Below are 24,155 nucleotides of genomic sequence, written 5' to 3' on the forward strand. Positions count from 1 at the left end.
AAGTGTAAAGCACACTGCCACTGGATTGTGTAAATATGTTCTCTGGAGTGGCAGCGACAAATGAATCTGGGATGCCAGGAGAACGCTAACTATCTGAATGCACAACGCCAATAAGGATAATGGTAATAATGGTCAGGGTTTCAGGGTTTGGGCCCCTCAGTTCCCAAGTGAAAAATGTTTTTTGGTGGAACTTTTGCAGTACATATTCAGACTCTTGGCTCAGGCACTCCAAACCGAGTCAAATTGCATCCTGTTTGTTCTGCTGGTGTCCTAAACCCTGTTGTCCTCCTCCAAATCCACACTTTATTGACACAGGCAAAGTGAAAGTCTTCATTCATGTTGAATACTGATTACAGCTATGTATACAATCCCAGCAGGATTTTGCGATTACAGAAATGAATGCAAAAATCAAGCAAACTCTGCAATATTCGGAGGAGCTTGCAATTAAAAAAAAAAATCTCTGCAGATTTGGGCCAAAACACACCAAGTGATGTCATCACAACGCGCATTTAGGCAAAGCCCTCTTTGATTCACTTGAGTACAGCTGAAAGGTCTCATTTACCAAAACTGCGAAAGGCTGTGCAAAAAATTTTTCACAATTGTAATTTTGCCAAATTTGAAGTTTCGCAACGTTTGGAAAAAAAAAAAATGATGCAGTTAAAGCAAGCATTTTTGGTCGCAAAAAGAAAACCATGATATCCTGTATGGACTGCCTATCCTAATCTCTGACTGTACGAACATTTATATGACTATATAGCTGTACTGGATGTAGCTGAGGAGCTGCAGCAGTAATATATTCTTTTTAAACCAAACAAAGCCTAATGTTTACAGTAGCCCCAGTCTGACAGGTATTTTATCACTGCATTTACTCATCATAGAACATCTTGTTTCATGTCAGCTAATCTGCACCCTTGGTAAATATGACCAAAGAATGCGGTGTATATTGTTTAATCTTTTAATAATTTGTTTGATCAATTTATACAAATATTCTGCTCTCATGGATATCAAACAATTGCGAACACAAGCCAGTTTGTTTTTTTTTTCTTTTTTTTTTTTTTTTTATAAATCTTTGTTAAATATAGTTGTGCACCAATTATTGACACCCCTATGAATTCATATGAGAGAAATATATTTGAGATATATTCCCATTGATATTTTAATTTTTTAGTACACTTAGGTGACTAGGAACAAGAAATTGTTCAACCATGAATACCTGTTCACAGGGGTATAAATATGAGTTAACACACAGGCCAAATTCCCTTAGTCATTCATAACGATGGGTAAGACCAAGGAGTATAGCTGTGATGTGCAGCAAAAGGTTGTTGAGCTTCACAAACTGGGGCGTGGCTATAAGAAAATAGCACAAGCAGTGAAAATGCCCATTTCCACCATCAGGGCAATAATTAAGAAGTTCCAGTCAACTGGAAGTGTTATGAATCGAGCTGGAATTGGACGTGTGTCTATATCGTCTCAACGCACTGTGAAGAGGACGGTTCGAGTGGATAAAAATCTCCAAGGATCACAGCTGGAGAATTGCAGAAGTTAGGTGCGTCTTGGGGTCAGAAAGTCTCCAAAACTACAATCTGAAGTCACCTACATCACCACAAGTTGTTTGGAAGGGTTTCAAGAAAAAAGCCTCTACTCTCATCCAAAAACAAACTCGAGCGTCTTCAGTTTGCCAGACACTACTGGAACTTCAAATGGGATCGGGTTCTATGGTCAGACGAAACCAAGATAGAGCCGCCACCGCACACCCTGCACCACTGCAGTCTGTGTGCGTCAAAGCCGCCTCTGGTGTTTATTTTTGTTGTTGGTGATGTCGCTGACTATTGTTTTTGGGTTTTTCTTCATAGCTCTCACAATGTTTCTGTCATCAACAACTGCTGTTGTTTTCCTTGGTCGATCTGTTCCCCGTCTGGCTGTCAGTACAGCATTGGTTTCCTTCTTTTTCAGGACATTCCAGATTGTTCTATTGGCTATGCCCAATACTTGTCAAATGGCTCTGATAGATTTTCTCTCTTTTTCTCAGCTTCAAAATGGCTTGCTTTTCTCCCATAGACAGCTCTCTGATCTTCATGTTGGTTTATCCTTCATAACAAATATGGTCTTCACAGGTGAAATCTAGGGCTCAAACCACGAGTACACATTCAGAGCTATTAATTCTTTAAACAATCAATGTAACAGGTCACAACCGGGCAGCAAAAAACACCTCTCAGGTACGTGTTCCGATATTTCTGATCACTTGCAAAATTGGGTGGGTTCAACACACATCTGGATGTAAATATGAGGACATGATCTTGCTGTTCCGACACTTTCGGAGAGGACTCTTCATCTGTTCAGTTTATGTCAGACTACTTTGCAGGTCCCTGTGTTAACAGAATCTAATTATTATGGCAGAATCATGATTTCGTTCAGTGTTGAGTCTGTAAAAATGCAGTATGACAAATCTGCTCATGAAAATATATCATATTTCATTCAATAATACTGTATTAGTACGTGTAAAATCTCTTAGAGTTTAAATCTCTAAGAGATTTAATGAGTCTTACAGAGTCATTAACTCTTAATGAGTAGGTTTAAGCAATACATTTGTAATAACTTACTGTACCGTCACATGTGCACGTTACAAATTTGCATTGGTGTAGACCACACTTGTCCCTCTGTGGAGGCAGATATAAAGCCACTCAGCATCACACACCCTTATATTCAAACAAGTCTCATATAGGGCAAGGCAACCCTGAACTATGCAGATCCAAGTAGTCACCGTTGCAGCATTGCTGTTTTGCTGTGGACTGATATATGTGGTCATTTGGAACAGGATGTCTAGGTACGTTTGTTTATTTCTTGTATAAATTGTGATTTATGCTACCTGTAAGAGCTGGACGTTTGATCTTTAGAATAGAAATCGCTCACAGTTATACCTGTGCTTATACAGTCATGTCAGAGGTACTTTCAAATAATGATTCATTTCTTTCACCACTTTTACTGTTCAAGTTCCTATGTAGACCATCATCCGACAAGGAAACCGCAATTCTTTTGGGGAGCGCTTATAACCCCTACTGTGACGCCGTTGCTGAATTTGTCTTCTGGAAAAACAACGGAAGGAGCGTCGGTGAATCGTGCGACTTTAAGGACGTCGGAGCTTAAACATCCGATCAACATAACTCCAATTCCCATCCTCTATAAGAAAAAGTTCACAAAGTTGCCCAAGTGGGACTTCGATGAGGTCTATATGCAGAGGAGTGAAGCACGACGGCCGGTCCGATTTTCCTTCTATTGCTAGACAGAATGTGATAGACGAGATGGTGCTACGGATGATTTCCTGTTGTCTTGCGCTTTATCTAACACAATAAATGACTGTGTTTAGGTCTGTTCAAAGTCTCTCCAGAACTCCAAAGATAAAGAGTTTCAGGAGGCTGCGATGTGGAATATCCAGCTTTGGCTTCACAACGGCCACCTCAATGTGAGCGAGTGGAACCGTATGGCGCACTTCAACAACCCGTATGGGTTTATGGAATATAATTATACCGGTGAGTACTTTGGGTAAAAAATAAGTGGTTCAGTGATTGTGCAAACAATGTGGTTTGCTCAGTGTGTTCATGTGATTCATCGATCTGATAAGATATTATGTATACTGTGTCATATCAGATATGTGAAATGTACACTAAACCTAATAAATAAAAATTTCCTACTTATTTTTCTTCCTTTTTTTTTTTTTTTTTTTTGGAGTTTCCTTAAAGACATCAAAAGGTCAGTCGATTTGATCCCGAAGCCTAAATACTATCAGCTTTTACCAGTGCCCAGTGGGTCAACCGATGGATGCATTCGCTGCGCTGTAGTTGGCACCGGTGGCATTCTCAACGGCTCCAGAATGGGCACCGAGATCGACTCTCACGATTACGTCTTTCGGTCAGAGAAGTACCTGCAGCTCCTGCCGTTCTTTCTGTGAAATTGTTTGCCGCCTGAGAATGGCACTCCAACATGCACTGATAACGAGGACTCGTATACCGTGCCGATCTTTTAACTTCTGTTTCGAACAGAGTGAACGGAGCGGTCACCAAAGGCTTCGAGGAAGATGTTGGAAATAAAACCTCGGTGTACGTGCACACGTCGTTCTCCTTAAGTCAGTCTATTATAGGACTGGGAAAGTACGGCTTCAAACGCATTCCACATGACGAGGTAGGTACTGTATTAATGATTCATCACAATCCAGTGGAGAGCAAAATGTTGTGCATGCTGTGGTTTCTGGGTGGAACATTGTACGTTGATTTGCTATTTATCTTTAGAAATAAAACAAATTCGGTAAAACCGAGGAGAGGAATAGCGTGGCGTGTGCGGTGGAAGTGTATGACATCTGTTAGGACAAGAGCAAACATTTAGACATTAAAATCTTAATACATTCAATCTTCAATGAATAAATGTATTTCTTTATTTCGCTTAAATGCAAGACATTGAACAAATATTGTTTGGATTTTTCAGTGTGAACACCTTAATATGCAGCATTTATGTCTTTAGTTATAATTATTTATTTATTTACATACTTACTTATTTAATTATTTATGTTTTAATGCAAACCTCTCAACAGATATCGTATTTTTTTTCATCCTATTATACATAATTTTCCTTATTATTTTAATGCAAATGTTGAACAGATATTTGAAGGTTGTTTTTTTTTGTTGGTGTTAACACCTTAATATGCAGTATTTATTTATTGTTTTTGTTTAAATTAACCTCTGAATCTATAAAAAAAAACAATTTTATTTGAATGCAAACTGTTGAACATATATAATTTTAATGTTTTTATTTATTTATTTATTTATTTTTGTTACAATGCAAACTATTGAACACACACACACACACACACACACACACATATATATATATATATATTAGTGTGTGTATATATAATATATATTTGCGTATATTTTATATACAGTATAAATATTTATTGTGTGTATATATATGTGTGTGTGTGTGTATATATATATGTATATATATATATATATATGTATATATATATATATATATATATATATATGTATATATATATATATATATATATATATATATATATATATATATATATATATTAGTGTGTGTGTGTGTATATATATAATATATATATTTGCGTATATTTTATATACAGTATAAATATTTGTGTGTGTATATATATATATATATAAAATATATTTCTTTTCAGTAATAATATTTGAATATACATTATTTGTTTGTTTAGTTATCATTTGTTGGTTTGTTGGTTTGTTTTTTTTGTGTCCATTCTCATTTAAATAAGAAATTTGTATTATTTAACAAATTATTTGTCTGCTTGTTTGTGAACACAGAAGAACATGCATGACACTTCTTCATATAAATCAAACTCTTCAAATTTTTTGGTCTTTTATTTTGAACTAGGAGGATGCAAACCTTTCACTCAACTGTATAACAAAATGAACACAGCTTACAGTTACACAGCGCTTCACACAAGACGATCAAACTAACTGCTTTCCATTTAAACCCAAAGGGAATTATATACGTAATGATTCCGGAGGGTCTCAGAGATTTCGAGTGGCTTGAAGGCCTCCTGGGGAAAAAGAGGATGACGTACGGATCCTACAAAGGTTACAGGTAAGATGTCGGTCTTGGATACAGTACTGTTTGTGATTCATAAATCCTATTTCATAAAACATATTTAACAAGCTTATGCATGTTTTGTGTATATTTAATCAGCGATTACCAGTAGTGAGTGCTGAATAAATATCCTTGTGGTTTTCTGCTGCTGCTTTACCCTGAATTGAATCAGAGAAGTGTTTCTGATGAACCTTTTCTTACTCAGGCCGTTTACCTTCTACAGCGACCGGTTCCGAGAGGATAAATTTTATGTCCTTCATCCTGACTTTCTAAGATACATTCGGACCAGGTTTGATGAGATTGAATTTGTTGTCCTTCTCATAGTTTGGTACTTTAAACACTTTTAGGAAGAAAAGGGTTCTTTGGGTGGTTAAGGCTTTATAACATCCTAAATGGGTTTCACCTGGAACAATCCAAATAACCCTAAAACTGTGTATGTTATTCATCGATCATAATCACATGATCACATTTCTGTCACTGTAGTAACTTTAGAGGTACCAGTCCTGTATCTGCACTTCCTCTTCCTGTACTACTCGATCGAACACAGGTACACTCAACGATCTTTTATTTTTTGTTTTTGTGTTATTTCAGATTCCTGCCATCTAAAACTCTGGAGACGTCACACTGGGCAATATACCGACCGACCAATGGAGCGTTCACGTTGTTCTTAGCTCTTCACACCTGTGATATCGTGAGCAAATATCTCAGATTATTTTCATCAAAGATCAGGCAGAAGGCTATTCTGCTTTATATCCATTTGTAGTTTGTATTATTTATGCTGAAGCAACGACAAAAGACAACTATTTATTGATTGTAAAAAAAAAAACAAACCTGTATATTTAACTCATTATATTATATTTAACTCCATTCCGGGCTCCTTCCTGTGTGCGCACAGTTTGCATGTACTCCCAGTGTTGTGAGGGGTTCCTCCAGGTACTCCGGTTTCCTCCCCAGTCCAGAGACATGCGTTATAGGCTGATTGGCATGTCTGACATGTCCATACTGTGTGAACGGGGGTGCGAGTGTGTGTGTGCGTGTGTGTATATGTATGTGTGTGTGTGTGTGTGTGTGTGTATGTGTTTGTACGTGTGTGTGTGTTTGTATGTGTGTGTGGAGTGTCCCCCGCCTTGTGCCCCAAGGCCCTGGGATAGGCTCCAGGTTCCCAGTGACCTTGTGTAGGACAAGTTGTACAGAACATGGATGGAGGATAATAATAATAATAATAATAATAATAATAATAATAATAGGAATTAGAAGACAAGGATGTAATTTTCAATATCCAGATTTTTAATTCATTTAAAGTATTATTATCAATATAATTATGATTTCATTTTTTATATATGATATGTTTGTTAATATATGGCATCATTATTATTTCTTGTAGACATGGCTAAGCAGAAGAATATTGATATTCATGATTACAGTTCTGATCATTCTTCTTCTTTCTCTTCTTCTATATATTCTGTAATTATTATATATTGAACTATAGTTGTGCACTACAGAGATGGCCTATATTGTATATCATGAATATTATTATTATTATTATTATTATTATTATTAATAGTTGTTGTTATGATTATTAATAAAATTATGAATGAATGAATGCCTTTTATTGTCACTATACACATGTACGATGAAATTAAGAGCCACTCCTTTTTGTTCCGTGCCAACATGTACATAAAATAAACAAGAAGAATAAACAAGATAAATAAACAAGATATTGGGGCGGGGGGGAGGTACTATGAAATGCACATTGAATATTTACTTTATAAATGATATTGTATCAGTGGCTGAATGTAAAGCTCACTTCTCTTCTTGCTGTAATTCAGGTAAATGCGTATGGATTCATCACTGCAGACCACAGCAAATACCCCAACTATTACTTTCACAGAAACACAAAATCCAGAGTCATTTTTTACATCAATCATGACTATAATGTGGAGATTAAAACCTGGAAGAAGCTGCATGACGCTGGAATCATCAACCTTTACCAAAGACAGGAAAAACCGAACCCGACTGTGACTTAATGAACACTTATTTCTGTATTACTGTATATACATGCACTTAGGTAAATACAGCTAGGGCAGAGACGTCCAGTGTATTTTTTAAAAACATTTTTTTAAATCATTTGTTGTTTTTTTTGATAATATAATATGGCTGTGTTACTTACAGAATTAGTGGGTCATTCAAGTTTTGTTCCACAATGTGGAAAAGTTGTGCTTCAGCTGTTTTTCCCCCTCTTTGATTTCAACCTAATTAAAATATGTTTCCTGGGGAAAAAAAATAAAATAAAAAAAAAATTCATCATATATCCAAAACAGTCAGGGCATTTTTAGTTACTGTCTGATCTTTTCTTGTTCTAATTATATACAAGTATTGCATAGTAAAAATGACCGTATAAATATAACACTTAAAATAAACTCTGTTTCTACTTTGAAAACAATATGAATATTTCTGCATTTTCCGCAAATTAGTCTATAACCCAGTAATTATGGCTTTCTGCCAGCAGGTGGCGCTTTCAGACTATAGCATCTGCAGAGTTTTTTTTTTTTTTTTTAACGATTTGTGGAAGCATGCAAATGAGTTTGACCTTTAAGTTAGACATCTGTATAGGTAAACAATGATCTTGAATTATACACACACACACACACATATGTATATATCAGCCATAACATTAAAACCACCTCCCTTATATCGTGTAGGTCCGCCTTGTGCCACCAAAACACCTCTGACCCATTGAGGCATGGACTCCACCAGACCTTTGAAGGTGTGCTGTGGTATCTGGCACCAAGACATTAGCAGTAGATCCTTTAAGTCCTGTAAGTTGTGAGGTAGGGCCTCCGTGGATTGGACTTTTTTGTCCAGAACATCCCACAGATTCTCGATCAGATTGAGATCTGGGGAAATTGGAGGCCGAGTCAACGTCTTGAACTCTTTGTCATGTTCCTCAAACCATTCCTGAACAATTTTTGCAGTGTGTCAGGATCCATTATCCTGCTGAAAGAGACCACTGACATTAGGGAATACTGTTGCCATGAAAGGGGTGTACTTGGTCTGCAACAATGTTTAGGTAGGTGGTACATGTCAAAGTAACATTCATATGAATGCCAGGACCTAAGGTTTCTCAGCAGAACATTGCCCAGAGCATCACACAAGCCTCCGCCGGCTTGCTTTCTTCCCATAGTGCACCTTGGTGTCTTCTCTTCCCCAGGTAAGTGACGCACACACACACACACCGGACTGCCACACGATGTAAAAGAAAATTTCTCAGACCAGGCCACCTTCTTCCATTGCTCCATGATCCAATTCTGATACTCATGTGCACATTGTAGAAGCTTTTGGCAGTGGACAGGGGTTAGCATGGGCACTCTGACTGGTCTGCTGCTATGCAGCCCCGTACGCAGCAAGCTATAATACACTGTGTGTCCTGACACCTTTCTATCAATGCCAGCATGAACATAGACCAGACGGGCTAGCCGAGCATCAATGAGCCTCGGGCGCCCATGACCCTGTCACCGGGTTACCGGTTGTCCTTCCTTGGTCCACTTTTGCTAGGTACTCATCACTGCATACCGGGAACACCCCACAAGACCTGCCGTTTTGGAGACCCAGTCGTCTAGAAATCATGATCCGGCTTGCCCATTTTTCCTGCTTCTAACACATCAACTTCAAGAACTGACTGTTCGTTTGCTGCCATTGTAATGAGATCATCAATGTTATTCACTTCCCTTGTTCATGGTTTTAAAGTTATGGCTGATCTGTGTATATGTATATACAATCATGTGAAAAAATAAGTACACCCCATGGAAAGTGTTGCCTCCCCCCCCCCCCCCCCCCCCCAATTTGGACAAGCAAACATTTGATCCTTTTTGGAACAGTGCCTATTAATAAAGTTGATACACTCTCTCAAATGACACATAAAATTGAAATTTTGTAGTTATTTTCACAATTTAAATGAACAAAAAACAGATTACATTTATAACACCTTCAAATACATAAAATTAGAATCAGGTGTTCAAGATTGGGTTCCAGTGATTAGAACCTGCTTAAGGTGGAACCTGTCTTATTTATACCCCTCTCATATCGAGTGTCTGGTGTTCCCTGAGGTGTGTGGTGTCATCAAGCCAAGATCTAAAGAGTTCTGTAAGGCCTTAGAAAAAAAGTTGTGGATACCTATGACTCTGGCAAGGGATTTAAAAAGATCTCCAAATTATTTTTTAATACATCATTCCACTGTAAGAAAAATATTTCACAAGTCGTGCAGGCTTCAAACGTCTGCCAATTTGTCCAGGACTGGCCATCCAAGCAAATTCAGCCCAAGAGCAGACCGTTTGATGCAAAAAGAAGTCTCCAAGAACCCCAAAATTTCATCACAGGATCTGCTAGTAAGTCTTGCAACTGTTGGTGTCAGAGTGCATGCGTCTACAATCAGAAAGAGATTGCACAGATTTGACCTGCACGGGCGGCAAGCCAGGAAAAAGCCTTTGCAAGAGTACAGTTTGCCAATGAGCATATAGGTAAAGACCAGGCCTTTTGGAATAATGTGCTCTGGACAGACTAACCAAAGATAGAGTTGTTTGGCCACAGTAACAGCAGACCAAAGGCACAGACCAAAGACAGCTTTTCAGGAGAAGCACCTCACACCATCTGTGAAGCACGGTGGTGGAAATGTTATGGTTTGGGGTTGCTTCGCTGCCTCAGGGACTGGACAGCCTGCATTCATTTATTCACCTATAAATTCTGCATCACATCAGAGAGTGCTTGAAGATAATGTGAGGCCATCTGTCCAAAAGTTGTAGTTGAACCGAAAGTTGACCTTTCAATAGGATAATGATCCTAAGCACACTAACAAATCCACCATGGAATGGATCAAAAAGAAGAAATGGAGATTTATGGAACGGCCTAATCAAAGCCCAGATTTGAATCCCATTGAAATGTTGTGGGGGGATTTGAGATGGGCAGGACATGCAAGAAAACCCTCAAACATCTTGCAACTGAAAGAGTATTACATGGAAGAGTGGTCAAACATTCCAGCAAGCCTGGTGGACAATTATGCAAAATGCCTACAAGAAGTTATTTCTGCTAAAGGGGGTAATACTAGCTTCTGAGGTCAAGGCCATCACATCTATTGATATTTCTGTTGAATAAATAATTGAAAAAGCTAATTTTCCTCATTGTTTTTCAGGTATATCAACTCCATTAATAATCACTGTTTCAAAAATGAGCAAATGTTTGCTTGTCCGAATACGTCAAGAAAGCCAACAATTTCCATGGGGTGTACTTATTTTTTCCACATGACGGTATATCTGCTCCATATTGACATGATATGTTTGCTACAGATTTGTAGATCATCTACAAGTTCATGCTTCAAATCTGCCATTCTACCACATCGCCATAGATTCATGGTGCACTATCGTGCAGGAAGCAGCTATTATAAGATGTGTATCCATAAAGGGAAGAACATGATCAGTAACAATACTTAGATAGGCTGTGTTCAAATGATGCTTGACAGTGTGTGCCTGGAAAACATTCCCCACATCATTACACCACCACCAGCCTGAACTATTAACATAAGCCCATGGATTCATTATGATGTCACCAAATTTGCACCATCTGCATGTCGCATCTGAAATCAAGATTCATCAGATCAGACCAGGAGACATTTTTCCAGTCTTCATCTGTCCAGTTTTGTAGAATCCTTCTGCTGTTGGAGCCCACACTCTTCAAGGTTTGAAATGTTGTCATCCTGAGATGCTTTCCTTCTCACCATGGTTGTAGAGAGTGGTTATTCCTGGTTCAAGCTGAGTTGAACCAGTCTGGGACAAGTGTTCCTAATAAAGTGGACGGTGCATATCCATGACTATGAGAAATGGCTTACTGTAGATGAATAAATCAGGTTCTCAGAAGTATAATGTAATAGAATAGTGACAATTTAATTTCTCTCTATCGATCATTAAATAAAAAGTAATAATAAAACATCCATCCGTCCGTCCGTCCGTCCGTCCGTCTTCTACCGCTTACTCCTTCCTTCAGGGTCACGGGGGAACCTGGAGCCTATCCCAGGGAGCATCGGGCACAAGGCGGGGTACACCCTGGACAGGGTGCCAATCCATCGCAGGGCACAATCACATACACGCTCACACACCCATTCATACACTACGGACACTTTGGACACGCCAATCAGCCTACCATGCATGTCTTTGGACTGGAGGAGGAAACCGGAGTACCCGGAGGAAACCCCCGCAGCACGGGGAGAACATGCATAATAAAACACACACACACACACACACATATACATATATATATATATATATATATATATATATATATATATGACTTACTAAACTATTTTAATATTATCATTAGTACAACAGATTGGGCTTTTGGATTTAGTTTCAGTTTCTGATGTCTGCAGGTTTCAGGTGTAAAAGCGACCTCTGAGCTGTGGCGTGTGTGTGTGTGTGTGTGTGTGTGTGGAGTTGCGGTAGAATTTGTTTGTGGGCGGAGTCAAGGGGCAGACACGAGCGCGCGCTTCTCCGCTGACTCGCGAGCGCTCGGTGGAGTGTCACACACGTTCACGCGCTACCGGAGTCGGCTTCCGTCTTATGTATGAGGAAAGAAAAGGCTGAGCTCACAGGACTGGATTAATGTTTTAATATTATTCTGCTGTTTGGTTATTAGACTTCATCAACTTCATGTCGCGCGGTGAGTTCGCTGTCGGTAAACACCGTGTGTGTGTGTGCGCGCGTTTGCGTGCGTGTGTGCGCGCGTTTGCGTGCGTGTGTTTGCGTGCGTAAGAACGATTATATCTCGCATGGAATGAACACCCAGTAAGTTTGTTAGTGTTCAGACCTCCTAATGTGTTGTTGTTTTTAGTATATATATATATATATATATATATATATATATATATATATATATATATATATATATATATAAATTTAAAACTTGTAATTTTTTTATTATTGCCTTTAGAGAAAAGTCACACAAACGTCACGTGTGAAATTTACGCACGTGTTTTTTCTTTTAGACGTGTTATATTTCACACACGTTTCCTTTACATGTAGTGTGCGTTTTTAATTCCCCCCCTGTGATTTTTCACGTGTAAGTGAAGCGCGTGTTTTTATTTCCATGCGAGTTATTTCTTTTTCACGTGTTATTTCCTCTCACGATGAACTTTTTTCCATGTTAACATTTCACACGTATGTGATTTAAATTTTTTTTTTTTTTGACGTGATATGTATTTTCAAATGTGAATTTTTCACTTGGTATTTCCTCTAATTATTAATTTATTGTCACGTCACTGTTTCACGTGTAGGTTTCACTTGCTTTTTTAAAATTTCCGCACGTCATTTCCTCACGCGATTGATTAATTTTTTTCAACTTATTACATTTATGTTCATATTTCACGTGTCATTTTCTCACCTGATTTGTTTCACTTCACGTTTGTTTTTCACGTGCGCTTTGTCTTTGTATTTTCACGCGTGATTTTCTCACCTGATTTCTTCGTTTAATTTCGCGGTAATCTTCTGTGTTGCGTGCTTTCATTTTTCCACGCCACGTTCTCTCCTGATCGAGTTCTTTTTCACGTGTGATTCCGTATTTTCAGACGCGATCTCGCATGTGTGGCGCTCTTCGCACGTGATTGCGTATCGTTTACACGATGTCACGTGTGTTTACTTGACTTGACGTGCACTTTCCCAGTTTTACGAAAACGTACGATCACGAACTTCACGTGGACTTCTATCAGATTTCTCCCTGGTTAACGAATCAGTCGTGTGATATCCAACAAACGCGCTTTGAGATATTGCTTTTCTCAGAAAACCTGCATACAGTCGAGTCAAATTTGAAATAGCTTGCTCTTCTAACTGAACCCTGATGAATCTCATGAGACTCCTTAGAACTGGTTCTCATTTCAAACACTCAATCAGACGCTCTCAAATACAGAGGAACTTTTTTTGTTTTTTTTCCTAAAGCCGAGGTTATTGATCCTGTCCTTAGGGACCTCCACCCAGACCTGCTTTTTTTTTTGTCCTGAACTTGCTAATAAAAGGCCACAGAGCGCTCGCTTACCTTTCTGAGGTGTGTTTGGACCTGAACAGCAGAAAACAATAGCCAGGCTGTGAGTCCTGGCTCTCCAGCCCTTTTCCCAGAGAGCTACTTTACTCAGATTTGAGTTCTCTAACGTTCGAGCAAAGTGAGAGATCACAGTTCTGACCGCTCACGTTGTTTATTATTGTTTTGTTTTTTTTTCTTACAGGATCTTCAGCAAGTTTCAGGATACAAGATGGTACTTGCAATAGATAAACAGGATGGATGGATGGAGCAGAGACCCTGAATAAGAACACCCAGACTATATAGGTTGCCTCTGATAAAGGAATTAGCGGCTAACGTGATGCTTGGAAAGCGAAGAGATGCGGCATGTTGTGGAGAAACGAGATTACGCTCGTCTGAAGTGAGACTATAACTCGTCAGGGTTGGACAGCAGCCATGGGGAAAGAGCAGGACCTCCTGCTGGCTGTGAAGAACGGAGATCTTAGCGCTGCTCATAAACTCCTCGCCAAGATTAAGGCTAACCGAAATAGTAAGTGAGTGAGTGAGTGCTCAGAAGTTGTGTTTTGGAAGGGAAGTCTTAAACTATTTAATTTGATTAGTGTGACTTGTGTGTATTGATCCTTTCTCTCAGTTAAGTTCACGCGAGCAGCATAATGAAGGAAAAGGTGTTCACAGAGAAGTGTTTCCTTGAAGTTTGACTCAAACGACCACTTCTACAAGTAGTATTTCTGTTATGTGATAATTCCAGTTTATAGTGTTGGTCTTTATTCCTTTACACGGCAAGAATTGTAGTCGCGAAGCTAGCCCCATCATCCATTTCTCATACACTTTGGATGATGATCTTATTCGTCACTCTAGATCTCCTCGCATTAATTTAGCTTATACCAGTCCGTAGAGGATTTCTCAGAGGTTTTTCTTTTTCTTTTCTTTCTTTCTTTTTTTTTTTTTTTGGTGTTTGTTGCGGCCAAAAATGCTTGATTTTGCTGTGGATTTTTCTTTTTTTGTGGGAAAACTACTCGAATCGGCGCAATTGCACTCGCACAAAATTGCTTTCGCAGTGATGTTTGTTGGCAAAGGAGACCTTTCGGCTGTACCCGTGTCCGACGCACGTGAATCTCAGAGGGCTTTGATCGAATTCGCGTTGCGATGACGTCACATGACGCGTCTTGGCGAAAATCCGCAGTCATTTTGAAAAAAAAATGGCAAGCTCCTTCCTCTACGTACCGCAGAGTTCGCTTGATTTTTGCCTTCGTTTCTGCACTCGCAAAATCGCTAAATCCTGGAGGGACTGTTCGACCACAGAGCTGTTGAAGTCTCAACTGTGGTTTAATAGGGTGTTGGGATGAAGAGATTCTGAAGCTTGTGGACAGAAAAGTGCACAAAAAAACAAAAGGTGCTAAATGAGTGTTGGGATTAAGAGACCTGAAGCTTGATGACTGAACTGGAAGGTGATGTTCAATGTTCGTCTACTGCCCCTGCTGGAAGCTGATGCTCTTAGAGCTGTACTTTATCATCACTAGCCAGATTTTAGCCAGGAAACTATATAAGATCAGCAAAAAAAAACCCAAAAACGGAGTAAATGTTCGATGAACTCTGCTAATTAGTTTATCTGATGGTTCGTCACACACTTCACCTTCAGTCTGGATGCTGATCAGGTGAAATTTCTGCAAAGGATGCAACAAAACATTAATTACGTAATGATTAAATGCTAAAAACCTGCAGGACACGCCGTTTACTCTCAAGGCGTCTTTGGCTAGTTGACTTCCTGGAGCGTTCTCTCTGGATTTAACAATTCACCAATAATGTACCAATACGAGATGAAGTACAAATCAGATCTACACTACAAAAGTGAGAACATCGTGAACATGGACAAATGTATTTTAATATTATGGGTATTATAAAATACTTCTATGGTTATTCATTTCTCCAGTAAAGCTGAAATGGTCTCTTTCAAGCATTCCTTTCTATAGAATATTTCTTGACTATGAGAAATATTGAATTTCCCTATTTTTTTTTTTTTTACCTACTTTTTTAGCGTGCGATTTGTTTTGTGGTGTTTCTGAGTTTTAATGCACCAGTAAAAACTGTCCCACCGAAACAACAACAACAACAACATTAAAATCTGCGAGTCTTTGATTAAAAAGCTGTATCTGAATAGCACCAGAAATATCATCATTGCCATTAATGCATGGCTGTTAAACTGAGTAGTGACACACTTGATGAATTAGATCGTTTCAGAATTGTTCATCATTATATGTAAATAGATACCTAATTGAGCCTATTAACCAATGAACATACCATACTAAACACATATTAGAGAATCAGAGAATGGTTGTACAGTACTACTACGTGAAGTAATGTATCAGCAGACATCTTCACAGTTTGTTTTGATAGTCTTTGATTGAAAAATTGAAAAGGAATTCTCTTTGCTTACAGTCAAACCACTGCATAAGAGTTCAGAAAGCGTAATTTAGACAGTACGGCAAATAGTAGCCTGGGGTTTAATATGTTTCTTTGTGGGAGGCAAAAGTATGTGGACACCTGACCGTCAAACTCGTCCTAATCCAGATTTAGTCCCCTTTTGCTGTTATAATAACCTCCACTCTTCTGGGAAGGCTTTCCACTAGATTTTAGAACGTGGCTGTTGGGATTTGTGTTCATTCAGTTACATGAGCATTAGTGAGATCAGACACTGATATTGGGGTGCAGTCAATGTTCCAGTTCATCCTGAAGGTGTTCAGTGGGGTTGAGGTCAGGGCTCTGTGCAGGACACTCGAGTTCTTCCAGTCCAACCTTGGCACGTCATGTCTTCATGGAGCTCGCTTTGCGCACAGGGGAATTGTCATGCTGGAACATGTTTGTGCCTCTTAGTTCCAGTGAAGGGAAATTGTAACGCTACAGCATACAGAGACATTCTATACAATTACGTGCTTCTAACTTTGTTGTAACAGTCTGGGGAAGAACCGCATACCGTATGGGTGTGATGGTCAGGTGTCCACGTACTATTAGCCATATAGTGTAATATCCTACTGATGACCCTTTGAATCAAAATGCTAACGTGACTCATTATATGGCTTTGCTTAAAACTGATATTGTGGGAAAGAAGGCCTTATTATCTGCTATTTTCACGTTGTGAATAGACATCACGCTGTCACTCCCATGCATGTTCTTCTTCTGAGGAAAAGAAACATATCCAAAAAAAAAATAAAATAAAAATCACCTGCCAAAATGATTCCAGATCCAAACGACAAAGAATCTCCTTTGTTGGTTACGGTATTTTATCAACATGCAGTCATTTATAATAGTCTTGGTCTTCTACGTTTACACTAATGAAGTAGCTTTTTTGAGTCTTTAATGGGTAAGAGCATCTCAGATCTCACGTATTGTCGTTCACTCTGACGTCCACAATGAACTCTTATCGGGAAATTAGACAAACAGGGACGGGCCATGTTGCGGTCTTCCAGAGTAGCTTACAGGGAAAGCGATTACGACTACAACGAAATGAGCTAATTATGCTTACTTTGCTTGTTCTGGCTTGTTCTTATCACTTAACATATTAGCACACCAGTGTTTTACTAGGCTTAAAGGATCAGCAACGTTGGATCACAAGCGTTTTATCTGTATGCGGAAACGACTGCCTCAATTAGGAGCCGGCTGTTCATGCGAGTGTGTCCAGGTTTTAATCCCGATCCCTTTCCTTCCAGACCAGATGGACAAGCCAGTAAGGAATCTCCTCAGTGAGTCACTCCGGGGCTTTGTTTCAATGCTGTCTTTAACGCTCCATTATCAACTTCCCCTTTCCATTTACCCTCGGGAGAAATCCCTATCACTTTGCGTCAACATAAGCGTAGCGTGCAGGAGCAGAAATCTGCCGAGAAAGCACTGTTTATGAATCTAAACAGGAACAGCGAGCATTGTTTAACATTGACATTTGGAAGATATTTGGGCTAGACTGGCAAGCCAGATGTCTAGGATCTCTAGATTGTACAGTTTGATAATAAACACAGCTAAGAATGATCCGCTTTCACAGAAAGAGACCGTTTGAGTGACGGGACAGATGAGTCACTAAAGGTTTTACAACTTGCTCTGAAAAAGTCATTGTGCCGTTCAGTGTTTCCTGGTGAGAACTGTCTCACAGAATGACGTGCACGCAGAAACGAGAGGAGGAAATAAGACTGCAACCGATAAGATTCTGAAGCTCGAGGACAGAAAAGTGATAAAAAGGTATCGAATGCTCTGTGGAGACTCTGAGGCTGCGGTTATATTTTGGCAGTTAGGAAGAACACTGATTGCCAAGCTAGATACTTAGCCAATCAACTCTTAATGATCAAGCGCCTTCTTACCTCAAAGATCTTCTTACTCCACATTCATCTAGCAGATTTTTAAGATCTTCTGATAGCTTTCTTTTGTATGTCCCTTGATCCTGATCCCGATGAGCTTTTTCAGTCACCGCCCCCCGTTTATGGAATCAATTGCCACTGGACATCCGCCTCACACCTTCTATTATCATTTTTTAAAAAGAAGCTGAAAGCGTATCTCTTCTCCCAGACGTTTTAATCTCATTTTTTACTATTGTTTATTGTCTGTCTCTATTTGGTTTTATTCTGTTTTGTATTGATCTTTTTTGTTTTTTTACTCTTCAGAACTTTGGTCAGCTTTGCTGCGTTTAAATGTTACTTACTTACAAATCAGCCAGATAGCGTAGCTGAAATGAAAATGTAGAAAAGAAAATGTGCAATTACCAGTGAAATGGCTTCAATTGCTTAAACACATTACGAATGAAAAATCGGCTCCCACTCTTCCAGGACCTTTGGGGGAAGTCGACAATGCTGTTTTAAGAATTGTCTTGACAAAGCATGGCTGTGTGATCGGTGGCAAAAATATGCATGTATCATTTGAACGTACGATAACAAACAGTTTTCAAACGTATCAGCGTTGGACCAACGCATAGATGATGCATGTAGTGTACTCGGTAAAATCAGATTCTTTACACCTGTCACACTAATCCAGGTGGATCTGCATTTGATCCATCTTAGTTTTATACATCTACACGTTACAAATATGAAAAAATCCCGTATGACTACATCCCTATTTAAAAGCCTGTTTCGGAATACTCATTGATTTGCACTGATGCTACAACGTTAGCGTTTTAGACACGAAGCGTATATTTTCAGTTTGGCCTCATTTCAGGTCCATGCTGTCTTATTAAAGATATGAAATATGAGCATCAGTGCACCTTGTAGGCTAATTTAACCCAGGATAACTGCATAGACCTTCTCTGCATCTCTTTTCTCAGTGCTGTTATTATAGAAGTGTGTTCTTTGGTGTATGATTGGAGTCCTGTGGGAATAGCAGCGTGCTGTAATGAATATCTGCATGAAGTTGCTTTTGTTGTTGCCCTGCTCTCTATAGCTTTGATCCTCGTCATCCTTTCAGCTTTATTTTTCTCCTGTGTTATTGAAAATGATGCACTGAATAGAGGCTCTATGGTATCTATACACATCATCCTATTATGTCTGTTATGTAACCAGGTGAACATAAGTAGGCCAGAAAAAAACAAACAAACAATGAACAAAAACAGAGAACGTACTCATAGATATGTAGTCTAAAGCTCATAGCAGTCATCCGAGTCAGTCAAGTACGGAACTGTGTATCGTGTCTGAAACGTGTTGAATAAGTAGAGCAAACATCAAAGGTGACAACTAGCTCACGAAAAAGCAAAATACAGCGTCTTGCCTAAGTGTTCACCTTGTTTGAACTTTTCCGCATTTTGTAATGGTAGGGCCTGGAATAGAAATGGACTTTACTGGGATTATATTTGAGGAATCTACACAACGTAATTAAAGTGTGAAGGGAAATCGATGTATAGTTTGCAAAATATTTACAAATATGTCATAATTATTTGTATGGAGTCCAGTTAAAAGTATCATCTGTGTCATCTCAGTATAAATAGACCTGTTCCTGGAAGGCCCAAGTGTTTGTTAGAGAACATTCCTAAACATACAGCATCAAGAAGACCAAGCAGTAGACCAATCAAACAAGTCCAGGTCTAAGCTCTGGATTAGTATCACTCAAAGCTTGGTTATTATATATATATATATATATATATATATATATATATATGTAGCCTAAACTTTGAAAATCAGGCAGAGCGCCATAAATTCCATCATTCAAAAATGGAAAAAATATGGCACAAACACTATTCTGCCCAGAGGAGGCTGTCCACCAAAGGTTGGTGACCAGGTAAAGAGGGTATTAGTCAGAGAAGCATCCAGGAGGCCAAGGGTACCTCTGAATGAGCTGGACAGATCCACAGCTCAGATGTGAGACGTTGTTTAGAGGACAGTCATAGTCTGGACTCTGTAAAAGCTGGGCTGGAAAGAAGAGAAAAAAGCCATCCGACTTTGCCGGAAAGCATGCTGGAGACTCAGCAAACGTGGAAAAAGACGAAACCTGTTCGCTGGTCTGATGCGACCAGACGTTAATTTCATAAACCCATATGTTTGATAGAAACCTAACTCTGAAAACAGTATCCAAACAGTGAAGCATGGTGGTGGTAGCATCATGTTATGGAAATTCTGTTCATGAGCATGGAATGGGGAAATGGTCAGGGTTGAGTTTAAGATTGATGAAGCCAAAGACAGAGCATTACTAGAATACTACAGATACTTGAAACTGGGGCAGAGGTTCAAATAACCCTAAGTATGCTGCCAAAGCTATACAGGAGTGGTTCAAAAGCAAGAACCTGCTGTTGTAGAATTGACCAGTCAAAGCCCAATCCACAAGCTGAATTTTTGGAAAGAATTCCCTCCATCCAATTCCTTGTTGTAACACTACAAAAAAGAAAAGGAGTGGGGGTGAATACTTATGCAAGATACTTTCGACTCATAAAACCGCTTTGCTTTTAGTTTCCTTATCTTTTTCTTTCTTTCCAGCCATGTGTGCTGTTCAGTCCCTTCACTTCCTGCCGAGACCATACCACGTCAGAGGATAGGTCACAGAGCATTAGCCGTGTTTACATAGCCTCTTAGCTTCATACATCACTATGGCCATTATGCATATACTCCATCTGGGCCTGGCAGAACAAACATCTCTCCATCCTGTGCTGAAATACAAGAGGTGGGGAAGGTTCAACAATTCGCAACAAGTTCATAAAAAGATTCATTACTCTTTGTCTGCAGCAACCCACAGTGTTCTGCGCTGACACAAACAATAGTCTGTTCTAAGAACATTATTTAATGCGGGTTTAATTAACACGTGCGCCTTCGATCGTGCAGATTTAACCATTTCTTTTCACATCCGGTCTTATCATATTCATGCGTTAACTGCGTCTGCTTACAGATAAGCTCAGGTTTCAGTACAAATACTTTCTGCTTTTGAAGTAGGTTGATATTAAAGCACATTAATGTTTGCCTCATATTTTGTTTCTGGTGGTGTATATGTCGTAATATAGTTGCTTTAAATTACAGCAAAAAAAAAAAAGGCAAAGGAAAATTTTAGTTTCCACTTAAAGAATGCTTTCCATCATGGTCCAGATGGCTTGATTAAGTAATCCATTGTTTTAGACAGGGGAAAGACTAATACTTTCCTGTTTTGCTGGAGTTAATGTCATTGTGAAAACACTGTTAAATCCCACAGATGGACAATGCCGTCCCGTCCCAGTCTCCCCCCCCCCGTCCCGTGCCGTCCCCGTTCCCCCCAGTCCTCCTTTTCACAACAGGGACTTCTGACTTTGTCTTTATAAACATGATGTGGTGTACTGTTTGATTATTCTCAGCACACGCTTCACAGCATCATATCGTCTTACAGGTAACGATCAGTGAATGTTCAGACCAAGGAAGCTTCAAATTGAGATGTTCAGATGTTTCGCTGGTAGCGAATGTTTAATCTTGTACTGTTATTGTCAAACTGTCACGGCCGTATGCGAAAGTTATGCAGTGTGAAGCGAATGATAGGCAAAGGTCACAAACCCAGTCACAAAGGTAGGGGTCAATTTTGTGAAGGTCTAGCTACATAAAATGAAGTACCATGGAAATGGTTTTGGACCTCAATTCCACATGGACATTCTCGCTGTGGTTGCTGGGACTACGGTTGCCGCGATGGCCTTTGGACTGCAGTTACCACATACAGTTTTACACTCGGGTCTCCTTTAGTGAACAGTGGACTAGTTCAACAAACAGACGTCATATACAAACCATAATGAACTTTCTTTTACGTTCACACTATCCGTCGTGACCCAGATGAGGACGGGTTCCCTTCTGAGTCCGGTTCCTCTCAAGGTTTCTTCCACATATCATCTTAGGGAGTTTTGAATCGTCACTGTCACCACCGGCTCGCTCAATAGGGATAAATCCACACACTTAAAATCCCTATCCTGTGTTTATATATTTCTGTAAAGCTGCTTTGAGACAACGTCCGTTGTTTAAAGCGCTGTACAAATAAAATCGAATTGAATTGAATACAATTCCTCGCTTATAAATGCATGACTGAATTGAGAAAACACTTAGACACTTTGGAGAGTTTTTGGCGAGTTTTGTTTCCCATGCTCGAGCGTCACATTACCACGTTTAACTAAGTCCACAAACTCAACCAGATGAGACACACTGATTTTAAACATGAAGCAAATAAACGTGAGTTTGCCCATTGTTTTCTTAGAAGGTAACTGATAAGCCATTTGTATCTTGTATCTGGTTTGGAGAAGCAGGAGGTTTAACCTTCAGGTATCAGAGGGGTGTAAAAATGATGTGAAATTCTCCTCCTTTAAATCTCGGTGTGGATTGGAATGTAGCTCACTTGTAAGTTCCTTTGGTTGCTATTCTTGCGTTTAAGTAGGAAGTGTGAGCGATGAAGTGAGTTGCAGTATATATTGAGACCGTTTAATCACACAGCCACACATGCTCATGGATTTAGTCGCTGCTCTGGGCAGAAAGCCAGCACTGACACTCAGCTGGCTATGTATGGATAAGGAATTACTCTCTGCCTCACTTCATATCCCAACCTGCAGATGCAGATTCCAGACCAAGCTTCTCAGTGTTTCATGCCGTAGAGTATCTCAGTGGTTATAGTAGTGCATTAGTGAACCGAAGATCAAAACTCAGGACTGGCACTGTGCTGCAGTTGGGTGTTTGAGCAAGACCCCTAAAGCTTTCCGCGTACTCTTCTTCTGGAATTACATGTTACGTCCGCTGGTAGTGAGGCGTTTCTAACCTGACCCCCTGCCCAAAATAGTATGTGGCAATTCCAAGTTCTTGGTTGTGGATGGTTAACAGAGCACACGTACAGCACAGGTGATTATATGACTGACTGATTAAATAATTAACCGGTTGACTGATTTGATAAGTAACTCGTTTACTGATTAAATGGCTAATTGACTGTTCAACTAACTAAATAACTAACTAACTAAATAAATAACTTGTTGACTGACTAGATACAGTAATGGGAAAAAGAAAGTACACCCTCCTTCGGTTCTATGTATTTAATGATCAGGGCCTAAATTACAGCTGTGTCGCCCTCACCGACCTCTACAAACAAGTAACCTCAGGTTATTTTGGAAAAAAAAACTCAGCAGATTTCAGAATGTTGTCATTTTTGTTTCCAGAAGGTAAACCGACATTCAGAAACGAGGCTGGGAAAAATAAGTACACCCTATAACTCGGTAACATGGGAAACCTTTTCTGTTGGAGTTTATCAGCCTCTCACATCGTTTTGGAGAAATTTTGGCCCACTGTAGAAGTTTATAGAGGTTGGTGAGAGCCACACAATTGGTTTTTAGACCCCGATTAAAATAAATAAATAAATAAAACATTGGAGGATTTTTTAAAAAATTTTTTTTTTACCATGACCAAAGGTGGGTAGAGGAGCCAAAAAAACACTTACATAAGTGTTTACTTAAGTACAAGTAAAACTACAAGTAGAAGTAAAAATGTTAATAATTACCTGAGTAAGAATAATAAAGTACTCAAGGAGAAGACTACTCAAGTAGCAAGTTACGAGTTACTTCGGATCTGATTAAAACGAAGGGAAAACCCTGAATCTCAGACTACATGGAGAACTGTAAGTCCCACCTCTCATTGAAAGCCCTTCTGTTCTGTTTATATAATATAAAACCTGGGTTCAAGATGTAGCAGCATATCCCAGTCCTGTGATGGGTACAATAACACACAACCTGTCATTTTCAACACATAATCTCTCTCTCTCTCACACACACACACACACACACACAAACCACAGAAGAAACACATTCCCGACTGCTAACTGTCTTTATTTTCACAACACGTTCACAACACAAACCTGTCAGCGTCTGCATTTAAACAGGACAAAAGAACAGACTATGGAACAGCACAGAAGAGAAAGTGTGTGTAGAGAGCGAGAGAGTGTGAGTGTTTGTGTGTGTTAGTGTGTTTGTGTTAGCATGTGTGTGGGTGTCCTACCTCCCTCCCTCCCTCGACACGCCCGCTTCTTCCTCCCCCTCTCCA

The 24,155-nt window shown here is 39.3% G+C and overlaps 2 protein-coding genes across 3 annotated transcripts in view; both read left to right on the forward strand.

The window, feature by feature from the left end:
* Positions 1 to 1,782: 1,782 nt before the first annotated feature.
* On the forward strand, positions 1,783 to 9,385 carry LOC128617259 (alpha-N-acetylgalactosaminide alpha-2,6-sialyltransferase 1-like). 2 transcript variants are annotated; one of them, XM_053640326.1, is made up of 9 exons: positions 1,783 to 2,824; positions 2,992 to 3,256; positions 3,365 to 3,527; positions 3,738 to 3,906; positions 4,038 to 4,176; positions 5,519 to 5,622; positions 5,849 to 5,914; positions 6,217 to 6,316; positions 7,455 to 9,385. In XM_053640326.1, the coding sequence occupies exons 1-9, from the start codon at positions 2,742 to 2,744 to the stop codon at positions 7,650 to 7,652; spliced, it is 1,287 nt and encodes a 428-aa protein (XP_053496301.1). In that variant the 5' UTR covers positions 1,783 to 2,741; the 3' UTR covers positions 7,653 to 9,385. The 2 variants fall into 2 exon arrangements, with proteins under 2 accessions (XP_053496301.1, XP_053496300.1); XM_053640325.1 differs by having other exon boundaries at positions 1,784 to 2,824; positions 5,831 to 5,914.
* Positions 9,386 to 12,055: 2,670 nt separating this feature from the next.
* caskin2 (CASK interacting protein 2) overlaps positions 12,056 to 24,155 on the forward strand; it is a 62,743-nt gene continuing 50,643 nt past the window's right edge. Inside the window, exons 1-2 of the mRNA XM_053639189.1 lie at positions 12,056 to 12,330; positions 13,886 to 14,209. Of these exons, the coding sequence (XP_053495164.1) occupies positions 14,116 to 14,209 (94 nt within the window). The 5' untranslated portion in view covers positions 12,056 to 12,330; positions 13,886 to 14,115. The remainder of the gene's footprint in view (positions 12,331 to 13,885; positions 14,210 to 24,155) is intronic.

Source organism: Ictalurus furcatus, chromosome 13, assembly GCF_023375685.1.
Source record: "Ictalurus furcatus strain D&B chromosome 13, Billie_1.0, whole genome shotgun sequence".
NCBI lineage: Eukaryota > Metazoa > Chordata > Actinopteri > Siluriformes > Ictaluridae > Ictalurus > Ictalurus furcatus.